The 14,454-nt window shown below is 38.4% G+C and overlaps 1 protein-coding gene across 1 annotated transcript; it reads right to left on the reverse strand.

The window, feature by feature from the left end:
• Window positions 1–1,777: 1,777 nt before the first annotated feature.
• LOC135475936 (uncharacterized) lies at window positions 1,778–13,204 on the reverse strand. The gene is made up of 5 exons (XM_064755903.1): window positions 13,058–13,204; window positions 10,742–10,874; window positions 7,042–7,190; window positions 6,704–6,854; window positions 1,778–2,016 (listed from the first exon to the last, which is right to left on the reverse strand). The coding sequence occupies exons 1-5, from the start codon at window positions 13,110–13,112 to the stop codon at window positions 1,878–1,880; spliced, it is 627 nt and encodes a 208-aa protein (XP_064611973.1). The 5' UTR covers window positions 13,113–13,204; the 3' UTR covers window positions 1,778–1,877.
• Between the last annotated feature and the right edge of the window lie 1,250 nt (window positions 13,205–14,454).

Genomic DNA, 14,454 nt, shown 5'->3' on the forward strand with positions numbered 1-14,454 from the left:
TGAAGAGGGGTTTCAGTTGGTACCAGAGGAATTGGAGGACGTTAGTGCCGAACAATTGGGGGATTCCGATTTAGTGCCTATTTTGCAATGAGTTTACTGCTGTGTTACGTGACGAGGTACGACGATTAGTGCATGATGTGAAATAGGCTGGTTACTTAGGACAGAAGAAGACTAGGTTAGCTAGGTTACGTTCCCCTTTCTTTTGGCCTGGTATGAGTGCAGATGGCGCTCGCTTTGTTAACACGTGCGCAGCTTGTAATCAGAACAAGAAACCTCGCCAGAATGCCAGAGTACCGTTAGGCGAATACCACGCTGATGTGCCGCTAGAGCGGATACATTTAGATATTCTTGGACCATTTCAAGTTAGTGCCAGGGGGAAGAGGTCGACTGGTTCACCAAGTGGGCCAAGATGGTGGCGTTGCCACCCAGAGTGCAGAATTGATATCTAGGGCATTTTTGGAGGATTTCGTGTGTCGTCTGGGTACTCCCTTACAGGTACATACTGATCAGGGGCGTAATTTAGATGGGGCGTTATTTGTGGCTTTCTGCGAATTATCTCAGACAGCTAAGGCCTTGTTCGAACGGTTAAGTTAAACGATATAATCGGTTACTGTTACAGATCATTCGGTGTTATCTGAAGCACTATAACCGGCACTGGGATGGCTATCTGCTCCATGGTAAATAGGGACACAGGTTATGCGCCTAATATGATGATTTTAGGGAGGAAAGTCGACTTCCCAGTATACTTGGTCTTTAGGGTGTCAAAGATTAATAGGCAGGCTTTGACCATTCAGAATTCCTTGTTGCCCTATATACTGATATGGGTGAACCAGTCGTTGCACTATCCTCTTCATGCTGATCCCCAAACGAGGAAGTTAGAGCGAACGGTGTATCAACTGTGCTATCGGGACCTGTCACATGCATGTAGGTTCGTCTGTTATTTGGCAATGCTGGGTCGTTTTAACTAGGTCACCCCTATTCGCTCCATCCATAAAACTTACCGCCATCGAATAAGTGAAAATTGTTGATTATGGCGTCAAGTACTATAATATAAAGACTATAATATAAAGAAACATAAATTAAATTCAAGATTAATGTTTGTGCCTGAAAGTCAACTGTTTAGAAAATATTTCATACAGTGAGTACTGAACTTAAATTGCAGTTACAATACGACCACTTTTCTTCTCGCTAAAAGTCATGTTTCTTGTATTTTTTTTTTATTTGATTTATGTTTTACGCCGTACTCAAAAATATTTCACTTATACGACGGCTGCCAGCACTATTTTGGGAGGAAACCGAACAGAGCCTGGGGAATGTCATGTTTCTTGTAATAGTCCATATTAGACTCTACGGTGATAATGTTAAGACTTTGCAGTGCGGCGTGCATAGTTACCAGTGCTTTCGAAAATGCTTTCTGCATTCACATTCGCTGAAATTGCGGTGTGAGGTTACGGCTGTTTCGTCGTTTAGTTTACTATAAACAGCCATATTGTTTATTGTTTTCGCTCCAATTTATGTTACTAAAAGAGCTTAATAATTGTATTCTTTCCACTGGATAAATAATGCTTGTCTTTTTCGTTACTGTACATAACACAACTATATATTTGTGTCACGATTTTACTAAATAGTTGATATGTTTATTTTACTTTAAATTATCAGTATGGCCCATTCTTGACTCTGTAAAACACACGCGGGCACAGAAACCTCACAAATAAGCAGAGAAAACAAAGTTTCCCGTATCTCGTTTGGCTCGAGAACAGATAAATTAACTCTTGTAGTCTGTATGGCAACTTTATTTGTTGAAGAAACATTGTAGAAAATGCACAACAAAAAAAATGCCACAGACGCTATTTCGTGAGTTTGTGTAGAATGAAACCTTAGCGGAGATTGCGATTTCTGTTGTCGAAAGCGTGCACTCCGACACCATATAAGAAGTTCCCGAAAACTTGGCCCAGATGAAGGTTACACTGCTCCGAAAACAGATCCTTAACACATTGTTCTCTGTATCGACCCATTCTGAAAACAAAGGACGACATATATTAGAAACGAAAAACTGACGAAACTAATTGTCCGACATTTTAAGTGTAAAATAAATTCAAATTACATGTACAGATTTCATACGGCCATAATAATTATTACTTTGTCGTTTTTAAAGGGTACATATATAGTATGTGGGGGCTTCCGAAACCGAGGGAGTTAACACGAGAGCCCAGCGCATTGGCCCAGGGGCCTCTCACCAATGCGGCCGCTGAGAGTTCAATTCTCAAACGCTAACTCACTGATTCTAAAACGCCAATCAAATTAATAAAACAAATAAGTATCAATGTGTTTAAGAATTTGGTTCCTTTTTCCCTTTTGGAGGAACTTGTATTTTTTAACTAAATTTGAATAACATCCTATGCGAATTGCTCTAAACAGATAGTCAAACTCAACAATTTGTGACTTGAGTCAAATTATATTCATACATCCATAAGTGAATTTATATCTTTTCATAGCTATTTTCACTGGATTCCAGGCAGCCTGTTGCTTGAATTCCAAGATATGCTTTATGCATAGTGACAATGTAAAAAAATTTCCTGCCATGATCTGCACATATATTAAAGAACTTCCAGTATTAAACAGATGGTTTAAGGTAAAACAAGTTCAACTTCTGACCAGTTGGTTTCAGGTAAAACAAGCTCAGCTTCTGAATGGCTGGTTTGGGGTAAAACAAGCTCAGCTTCTGACCAGTTGGTTATGGATAAAACAAGCTCAGCTTGTAAACAGCTTCTGAATGGCTGTTTTGAGGTAAAACAGGCTCAGCTTCTAAATGACTTGTTTGGGATAAAACAGCTCAACTTGTAGATAGCCGGTTTGCTGTAAATAAAGCACAGCTTCTGACCTGCAGGTTTGGGGTAAAACAAGCCCAGGTTCTGACCAGCTGGTTTCGGGTAAAACAAGATCAGCTTTTAAATACCCGGTCTTAGATAAAAAAAAGTTCATCTTCTGATTGGCTGGCTTTCGACAAAAAAAACTCAACTTCTAAATGACTGGTTAGGGATAAAAAAAAAGGTAATCTTCTTTAAGGTAAAACAAGCTCAACATCTGACTTCATTGCTTTGGGGTAAATATTTGGTTTGGGACAAAACAAGCTCAGCTTCTAAATAGATGGTTTGAGGTAAAACAAGCTTAGCTTGTAAACAGCTTGTTTGAAGTGAAACAAGCCCAACTGCTGAATGACTGGAGTGGGGTAAAACAAGCTCAAGTTATACAAAGGCTTCTGGCCCGCTGGTCTGGGGTAAAGCTCAAGTTCTGACTTCATTAGCTTGGGCTAAAAGAAGCTCAGCTTCTAAATACCAAGTCTGAGGTAAAACAAGCTCAGTTTCTGACATCATTGCTTTGGGTAAAACAAACTCAGCTTGTAAATAGTTGATTTGTCTGTAAAACAAGCTCAGCTTCTGACCGGCCTCTTTTAGGTAAAACAAGCTCAGCTTCTAACTACCTGTTTTGGGGGGAAACAAGCTAAGCTTCTGAATGGCTAGTTTGAAGTAAAGCAAGCTCATTTTCCAACGTCATTCGTTTCGGGTCAAAGGATCTCAGCCTCTAAAAAGCTGGTTTGATGTAAAACAAGCTTGGTCAAAAGCTGAGCTTGTTTTTACCCCAAATAGTTATTTACATGGTGAGCTTGTTTTATTCCAAACCAGTCATTTAGAAGTAACAAGCTCAGTTTCTGAATGGCTGTTTTGAGATAAAACAAGCTCAGCTTTTGACTAGCTGGTTTGGGGTTTAAAAAGTCAGCTTCTAAATGACTGGTTTGGAATGAAACAAGTTCACCTTGTAAATAACTGGTTTGGGGTAAAACAAGCTCAGGTTCTAACCAGCTTGTTTCGGGTAAAACAAGCTCAGCTTCCAAACAGCTGGTGCGGGGGAAAAGCTTGATTTTAAAATAACTGGCTTTAGGTAAAAGGTTGACTTGGGATGAAAAAAAGCTCAACTTCTAAATGACTGGATTGGCATAAAAATCTGAGCGTTTGAAAGACTGGTAAAACAAGCTCAACTTCTAAATAGCCGTTTGAGGTAAAACATGCTCAACTTGTAAATAGGTGGTTTGAAGTAAAACAAGCTCAGCTGCTACATGACATGCGAAGGGTAAAAACAACCTCAGCGTGTAAGTAGGTCATGTGGGGTAAAACTAGCTCAGCTTCTGACCAGACGGTTTGGGGTAAAGCTCAACTTCTGAATTCATTAGTTTGGGCTAAAAAAAGCTCAGTTTCTGCATAGCTGGTTTGTGTATAACAACCTCAGCTTGGGAATAGCTGCTATGAGGTAAAGCGAGCCAGTTTTTGACATGATTGGTTTGGGGTAAAACAAACTCAGTTTGTAAATAGCTGGTTTAGAGTGAAAGAAGCTCACTTTCCAAATATTTGCGGGTAAAAAAGGCTCAGCTTCTGACCGAATGGTTTGGGGTAAAACACCTCAAAAAGCTCAGCTTGTGACCGACTGGTTTGGGGTAAAACAAGCTCAGCTTCTGAATGGCTAGTTTGAGGTAAACAAGGTCAGCCTCTGACGTCATTCGTTTGGGGTAAAACAAGGTCGGTCTCTTAAAGCTGGTTCGAGGTGAACAAACTTAGCTTTTAAACAGCTGGTTTTAGGTAAAAGTAGTTGCTGAGGGGCTGGCATGGGAAAAAACTCATCTTCTGAGTGACTAGTTTAGGATAAAATAAGCTCGGGTTCTAAATATGTGGTTTGAGCTAAAACAAGCTCAACTTCTGACATTATTTGTTTGCGGCAAAACCACGTCAACTTCTGAAAAGCTGGTTTGGGGTGAAAGAAGCTTAGCATCAGATCAGCTGGTTTGAAAAAAAACAAGCTCAGCTTCTGAATCGGTGGTTTGAACTAAAACAAGCTCAGCTTCTGAATTGCTGCCTTGAGATGAAACAAGCTCAGCTTTTGACCAGCTGGTTTGAGCTAAAACAAGCTCAGCTTTCGATCTGCTGGTTTGAACTAAACCAAGCTCAGCTTCTGAATTGCTGCCTTAAGATGAAACAAGCTCAGCTTTTGACCAGCTGGTTTGAGCTAAAACAAGCTCAGCTTTCGATCTGCTGGTTTGAACTAAACCAAGCTCAGCTTCTGAATGGCTGCCTTGAGATGAAACAAGCTCAGCTTTTGACCAGCTGGTCTGAGGTAAAACAAGCTCAGCTTTCGATCTGCTGGTTTGAACTAAAACAAGCTCAGCTTCTGAATTGCTGCCTTGAGATGAAACAAGCTCAGCTTTTGACCAGCTGGTTTGAGGTAAAACAAGCTCAGCTTTCGATCTGCTGGTTTGAACTAAACCAAGCTCAGCTTCTGAATGGCTGCCTTGAAGCTCAGCTTCTAACCAACTTGTTTGGGGTAAAACAAGCTCAGCTTTGAACAAGGTCGTTAAGCTAAACTTTTGAATGACCGATTTGGGATAAAACATGCTGAGCTTGTATATATTTGGTTTGGGGTAAAACTAGCTCAGCTTCTGACCAGTTGGTTTATGGTAAAACAAACTCAGCTTCGGGAAAGTTGGTTTGAGGTAAAGCAGGCTCGGCTTCTAAATAGCTGGTTTAGGTTAAAGCTAGCTAAGCTTCTGAACAGATGGTATTTAGTAAAAATACTTCAGCTTCTGAACAGCTGGCTTGGGGTAAAACAAGCTCAGCTTATAAATAGCTGGTTTTGGGTAAAAGAACTTCAGCTTCTGACCAGCTGGTTTGGGGTAAAACAAGCTGAACTTTTGTCCAGCTCGTTTGGGATAAAACAAGCTGAGCTTTTAAAAGGTGGTTTGAGGTAAAGCAAGCTCATATTCGGAATAGCAGGTTTGAGTTAAAACTAGCGTCTGAGCTTTTTTTTATTCGTGTTGAAAGTTTTTACTCGTGTTAAAAATTAATTGATTCATAGAAGGTAAAGATTTATTTAGCTATCTTTAATGGCGTGCCCACTGATAGTTACCTTTAATGGTGATCTTACTGACGGTTAGCATTAATGGTGATCTTACTGATGCTACCTTTAATCGTGGTCTTCTTGACGGTTACCATTAATGGTGATCTTACTGATGGTTATCTTAAATGGTGATTTTACTGATGGCTACCTTTAATGGTGGACTTCTTGACGTTTACCATTAATGGTAATCTTACTGGTGGTTACCTTTAATGGTTGTGTTCCTGGCGGTTACCATTAATGGTGATCTTACTGATATTTACCTTCAATAGTGATTTCGTGATGGTTACTTTTAATGGTGGTCTTCCTGATGGTTACCTTTAATAGTGATCTCACTGTTGGTTACCTTTAGAGGATGGTCTTACTGACGCTTACCTTTAATGGTGATCTTACTGATGGTTACCTTCAATGGTGGTGCCATACGTGGGAAGGTTTGCCAGCATTCTGCCGATTGTCGTGGGTTTTCCCCGGGCTCTGTCCGGTTTACTCCCACCATAATGCTGGCCACCGTCGTATAAGTAAAACAGTCTTCAGTACGAAGTAAAACACCAATCAAATAAATAAATAAATTAATAATGGTTTTAGTGATGGTTACCAATTATGGTGATCTTACTGATGGTTACCTTTAATGGTGATCTTACTGATGGTTAAATTTAATGATGGTCTCACTGGTTACTTCAAAGTAACCAAGTATATCATTTTAAGGTAATTCAAGATGCCCAAATGGATACAGTATCAGAGTTTCAGAAAACATTAGCCCGACCTTTCCAGTAGGCGTCTATTCTCGCTCCATGGCACAGGGTCATGCTGCTGTAGCTCTTGGAAAGACTCGTCGAACTCACGAACTGACGCTCGTTCGCACTCGGTCAACTCCGTCGCTACGCCATTGATACAGGACCGATCCCTTTCTATCACTGACCGGGTAAAAACATAACAAATTTTCATTTTAAAGCACATGAAAACAAAGAGCAAAACGTTCTACTGATTAATTTTTTCATTTCAATGACTACAGTACCAAAGTATTTCATACAAACTAATCCTCATTATCATAAACAGCGTACTTAATAAATGAATACGATAAAAATGAAAGCTTATACGAACCGTCAACTTCAGAACACAGATACTCAATCCCACGGGCCAGGAAGTAGGCTTGAGACTGAAACACTGGTCTTTCTTCCTCCCCCCATCCAGGGTCACATTGAGCGTACGCGTCTGTCATGCAGTCACCCACGCGTTCTCCAGATGGGTTTCTAAAGAGACATGGGACAGAAACAAAATCAAATGGTGTTTGGTATCAAAGGCTAATATAATTTGCACATGGTTTTGCATGCTCACTTCTGTGAACTCCTCACTATACCCAGTGTGAAACTAAAAAGTGTCTAAGAGGATCTTTTATTTGAAATTCATTCTCATCCATGAGAAAATATTGGCGACCGACAGTCTACCCTTAGGTCACTATTGTACCATGTAGGCAAGAAACTGTTTTCATGAAACCTTTAGTCATGAACTGCGGTGGCCTACTTAGGAGAAGAAAATGAAAACTTAGGTCCGGCGATTAAAATCCCGAATTTCTTTGCGTCGTTTTTGTGCTTAGTGCAGTGAACGTGTACATCAATTCTGGTTTTGATTGCGTGTTACACAGTGTTTACTTGGAAAGGACCTGGTATGTTAAGACAGGGAATCGGCCCAGTGCAAGAAACTGTGCGCCTCAAGAAGCAAAACCGACTATAACTGTGAATGACAGCTGCTGACACTTTCGTGGAGCTACTTTTCAGTTCTGTTTTACTACCCAAGCATGCGAGTTAAGTTCCAAACATGATGAATAGATCATAAAATGTTCGCCTACTCGTCACACTGGAATATGTGAGTAATAGACACTCATATGGAGAAAAATTACCATGGCATTTAACGCAAACTGAAACACCAACCAAGTAATTATATAAACAGTGCATCAAAGATAAGTTCCCCGAAAACGATGTTTGACCTTTACCAGGCTATTTGCCCGATTGTTAGAAATTTTGCACATAGTATCATCACGTCATCACGTCAAACACTGTAGCAAGGATTACCCTGCAGATACAGATGTGCTCCAATCGGCATGAGCAAATGCCACTGTTAATATATAAATTACTTGGTGTTTAGTAGTTAACTCACAGGACTGTGAATGAGGCCTTCTTGGTTTAAGGCAGACATACGGATTTTAATCTTGCCAAAATATGTCAAAAACAAACCACAGAATAAAATTTAAATTTTACATGTGTATACAAACTGAACCCCAAAAAATTATATATAGGTGAAAGGTTCAGTAAAAATATTTTTCTGGCTAACGTCTTTATACAGTAAATAAAAATACAGTGCCACATTTCAACCAAAAATAACGTCCATCGGTTGCGGAATTTACAATTTCTTATCAGGTCGATTTCCCGTCTTACTGTAGCGGTTTTTTTTAGTTTGCCTTGGCTTTTAGAGCGGTACATGTCTGGTGTTTATAGTCTGCGCGCATGTGAATCTGCCTGGTTGTCGAATCTGAACAACCCGTCTTCGTCATGGAAGTGAGCGTTTCCGTCCAATAATCGTGGAAGCACTGAGGTCGAATGATATCAAACTGAGTTACAGTTTTGTTCATCTCTCACAGCTACAGTTAAATTTTTTTCACAGCACGACTGGTGTGCTGTGTTCTATTTTCTTCCTCTGAAAATGAATAGACATAATGGCATTTCATACTGCTTTATGCTGGAGGAGGGACTTTTATGCCCCGTCGCCACCAAGTATTCTATTAATACATGATAACGTGGTTACCAACAGTCGTCCGCCATGTTGACATGTCGACAGTTATTTTACAAACATATGAAAAGTAGTCCATTCCAAATTCCCAAAATGATGATTGAGTTTTCTCATTTACTACATGAGCTGACGCTGGTCATTTAGATGTATAATACGGTTTGGTAATGGATACTTTAAAACAGTGTCATGATGATCCCGCCAATTAAGACAGTAGTCTTCCCTTGGTCTCTGGCTTGCTTCTATAAATTGTTCAGTGTGAAACACGGTTATCCACAAGTTAGCGTATATTTGGTATCAAAGCATGTATGTAAACTGACAGGAGGCGGTATTTTACCGGTTACCTGTGGCCATTTGCCATCTATCACGCTGTCGTTGCTGCTCTGGTTTTACTCTCTAAGCTGTACGTCTTTAATTATATCGACGAAAGAAATTGTGCCAGATTATATTAAGTCAAGGTCTTTGATCAGTGATAAAGTACCACAGGTACCACAGTACAGTTGTAGCGTCAAACGTCTGTTTGTGAAAAGTTATATTGTATTAATTGAATGTGAAATATTCTTGAGTACGGCGTGAAACACTAATGAAAGAAATAAACATTGATGGTATAGCTTTGTAGTGTTTAAAGGATTGGTAAATCAATTTTGTATGTTATTACCTCAATGCACACTGAACATGGCGTCCAGATTAGTCAAATACTCTTTGAAAGTTGATTCCGTTACATGTGAAAGTGTCACGTTCGATGTACAACAAGGACACATGTTTATGATATGTGTAAACAATTAATGTTGTTAAGGTCCCATTTATTAGGAACTGATGTGTAGGACGATGTGTAAAATGTAAGTAATGATTCACACGTTATATAATATGATTACTGAAGGTCTTTAAAGGTAATAATCGCAATTATGTGTTTCTTGCAGCCAATCTCTGTGTCTTAATTAGCTGAATGGAAAACTGAACTGTAAATCATAACCATGGACTAAAAGTAAGACAGTAACTTGACGCAGTTTAGGTGCTTTATATCCATAATATTGGATAACCCACGTAGCGTCATGGTGGTCTGTCAATGACACAGTTCCGTTGCAAAGACAGTATCTGCAACACAGACTGTAACACACTAGCATGTCATTCGGTATGTGACAGTGTATCATGACGCTCCGTCCGACACAGAGTACCACGACGTCCAGTTTTTCACACAGTTCCATGATGCTCCGACTGCAATACAGTACCATGTCATTCGGTGTCTGACAATGTATTATGACGGTCCGTCTAACACAAAGTACCACGACGTCCAGTCTTCCACACAGTTCCATGATGCTCCGACTGCAATACAGTACCATGTCATTCGTATGTCTGACAGTGTATCATGACGATTTGTCTACCATAAAGTACCACGACGTTTTGTTTCACACATAGTTTCATGACGTTCCGATGGCAACACTGTACCGTGCCATTCGGTGTCAATATACCATGGTGACCGATCATCGTATACACTACGGACCTTTGTTGTCCGGTATACTGCGCCATCATGGTCCTTCTTCGACAAAATGTATACGATTTTATTGTTCGACATAATATAAAATGTTCTTCCCGCGTCGTCCGTCACCGACATAAGGGTTCTGTACATTAATGCGTATTTTCATACACGAAACCATCATAGAGTTTTAACCCAGCAAACATTTCTCATGCATTGTTGTATTTCCCAATAAATCCCAACACTGTCCAAAGGAAAGGTCAATGAAGTCGCAACTTGTAAGTAAAAAAGCAAATTCATAATAGCCGCCATCAGTATCGCACTGCATGCAGGTCATACTAGCTGTGACATTCAGCCGAAATCAGTATCGCACTGGACGCAGGTCATAATACATATAGCTGCGTGATTCAGCCAAGCTGAATGTTGCACTTCACGCAGATCCTTTGTTAGACGGACAGTCCATGTCGAAATGTCAAAAACCTGGGCAGACTAGCTAAGACAGGAAGAGAAACTTACAAAGCCCAGAAAGTATATATGTGGACTTACCGACAGTATCTGATGAGCTGTGAGATGTTATAGGCATTACCACCCTGAGGACCGACAGCAACTTCAGCGTCATGACCCCACAGAGCGTCACATCGTCTTAACTCACGGTACAGCCTGATGGCGCAACCATCGCCTGGAAAATGACGGGCGTCAGCTAACTAATGTGTAAATGGACAAATAATCTATCTATGCAATGTCATTTTGTAGACAACAACATAACATGTACTTTGTGAAAAATTCACGTATTCTGTAAAAACATACAATCATTTATCTTGTTAAAACATACAATCATCTATTCTGTGAAACCATACAATCATCTATTCAGTGAAAACATGCAACCATGTATTCTGTGAAAACATATAATCATGTATCTTTTGAAAACATACAATCCTGTGTTATGTGAAAACATACAATAATGTATTCTGTGAAAACATACAATCATATATTCTTTAAAAACATAAAATCAAGTATTCTATGAAAACATACGTGTGTTCTGTAAAAACATACAATCATGCATTCTGTGAAAACATGTGATCATGTATTCTGTATGAAAACATACGTGTGTTCTGTAAAAGTATACAATCATGCATTCTGTGAAAACATGCAATCATGTATTCTATGAAAACCTACAGTCATGTATACTTTGAAAACATACAATCATGTGTTATGTGAAAATATACAATCATATATGCTGTGAAAACAAGCAATCATAGATTCTTTGAAAACGAAAGAAAATCAAGTATTCTATGAAAACATACGTGTTTTCTGTAAAAGCGTACAATCATGCATTCTGTGAAAACATAAAATCATGTATTCTGTGAAAACATGCAATCATGCATCCTTTAAAAACATAGAATCATGTGTTATGTGAAAATATACAATCATATATTCTGTGAAAACATACAATCATATATTTCTTTGAAAACATAAAATCAAGAATTCTATGGAAACATACGTGTGTTCTGTGAAAACATACAGTCATGCATTTCGTGAAAACATGCAATCATTATTCTGTGAAAGTAAACAATTATGTATACTTTGAAAACATACAATCATATGTTATGTGAAAATATACCATCATATATTCTTTGAAAACATAAAATCAAATATTCTATGAAAACATACGTGTGATCTGTAAAAGTATACATTCATACATTCTGTGACAACATACAATCATGTATTTTGTGAAAAATTCATGCATTCTGTGAAAACATACAATCATGTATCCTTTGAAGACATACAATCATGTATTCTGTGAAAACATACAATCATGTGTTATGTGAAAAGATACAATCATATATTCTGTGAAAACATAAAATCATGTATTCTGTGAAAACATACAGTCATATATTCTGTGAAAACATACAATCATATATCCTTGAAAACATACACTCATGTATTTTGAGAAAAATTTATATATTCTTACAAACGTACAATCATGTATCCTTTGAAAACATACAGTCATGATTCTGTCAAAACATACAATCATGTATTATGTGAAAATATGCAATTATATGTTCTGTGAAAACATACAATCATATATTTTGTGAAAACGTATATGTATTGTATAAAACATACAATCATGTATCCTGTGAAAACATACAATCATCTATTCTGTGAAAACGTGCAAACATTTATTCTGCGAAAACATGCAATCATGTATCCTGTGCAAAACATACAATCATCTATTCTGTGAAAACGCGCAAACACGTATTCTGTGAAAACATACAATTATGTATCCTTTGAAAACATACAACCATGTGTTATGTGAAAACATATATGTACTGCATAAAACATACAATAATGTATTTTGTGAAAAGTTCATGTCTCCTTTGAAAACGTACAATCATACATTCTGTAAAAACACACAATCTATATTCTGTGAAAATATAAAATTAAGCATTCTGTGAAAAAGTGAATTCTGAGGAAACATGCAACCATGCATTCTGGGAAAACATAAAATCATGTATTCTGTGAAAAAGTGTATTCTGTGAAAACATACAATCATGCAGTCTGTGAAAACATACAATCATGTGTTCTATGGGAAAAAATCCTGTGAAAACATACATATATCCTCTTAAAACACATGTCCATTCCCTGAAAACATACATGTGTTCTCTGAAAACTTATATGTATTCTGTGAAAACACACATGAATTCTGTGAAAATATACATGTATTCTCTCAAAGCACATGTATTCACTGGAAACGTACATGCATTCTTTGAAAGCATACATGTATACTATGAAAAACTTTATGAGTACTTTATGAAAATATAACGAATACAACAAGGAACTCATGGAAGAGTAACTTCTTACCTCCACTGTAACTGACAAGAATCAAGCCGATAGCAACGAACTGCGGAAACTTCATAGCCTCCTAGTTGTTGTATCTGAACATCGAAAAACCGACTGAGTGCTGAGGACCTTCTGACTGTACTTATATACAGTTTGTACCAGACATGCTTATTCGTGCGTGTTTAGAGGATTGGTTCAAGGGTTTCCGCAAGCAAAGGTCAATATAAAAGCCAGAGTTAAAATGTACTTGGGTAAAGATACACACAAATATCGCGCAGAATTTCGTCTCCATATTTAAACATGCGCACCGGAAATGTATGTAATTTAGCTCATATCGCGATCACATAAGATATTCAATTTCAGAGTTAGCTCTATTTGGAGCCACAGAGCAGGATGTATTTATGGGAGCAAAATGTGCGCATGAGATTCTGTGAAAGCTGCACCTTAATTGGGTGAAGTGAAAAAACTTTCCCATTTAAAAACTGCACCTGAATATGGTCAGGTGAAAAAACATGCCCATCTAAAAGCTGCAACTGAATTCTGCCAGGTGAAAAAGCTTTCCCATCTAGTTCGATGTTATGAGACGTCCAAATCCAAAGCAAAATGTACGTGTAGGATTAAACGTAAACATACTGTGATGCGAGCGCCTTTTAATGAATATCTTTGTGTCTGGCATTAAAACAAACCAAAAAGTCGTTCTCCTACAATAAAGCTCATAGTTATTATCAACTTTCCTGTACATACTGGTCATAAGTCTTACTTACAGCAAACAGCATTATATAGGGCTTATGTACGTTGGGTCTGCAAATATTATTGACCTCAGGACATTAATTTGGGGGTTTGTGATTCTCTTGGAAATATTTGATTATTTCAGGATATCGAAACGCTGAATCAAGTATATTACTGGTAATCCTTATGCTTTCTGCGCCAAACAGACAATCTACCAATCGGAAGGTCATCCAGACATCCTGTTTAGTTCTGCCAAGCAGGCCACAGTTGCGCTGTTGTCACAATGCCAGTATGTTGTTCATCATAAAACAAAATATATGTTTTTCACGCCGATCAAACATTTAAACTATGTACACTCATCATTATACATTTCATCCAATAAAATCTCAACATGCATGGATGACCTGAGTGTCATTTATTATATTTACTAATGGCGGTTATGCTATTGCTGGCGGTTATTTTGTCTGTCTCTTCGATTGTCTGTCATCCCCTGTGTCTGTCTGTCTGTGTGTCTGTCTGTCGTGTGTCTGTCTCTTTGTTTATCTGTTCGTGTGTCTGTCTGTCCGTGTGTTTGGCTCTTCGCGTGTCTCTCCATGTGTCTATTGGTCCGTGTGTCTGTCTGTCCGTGTGTCTCTTCATGTACCCCTCCAGGGCAACCTATTAACAGTTTTAGACATTCCTGACGTGCA

This window comes from Liolophura sinensis, chromosome 9 (genome assembly GCF_032854445.1).
Source record: "Liolophura sinensis isolate JHLJ2023 chromosome 9, CUHK_Ljap_v2, whole genome shotgun sequence".
In the NCBI taxonomy this organism is placed as follows: Eukaryota; Metazoa; Mollusca; class Polyplacophora; order Chitonida; family Chitonidae; genus Liolophura; species Liolophura sinensis.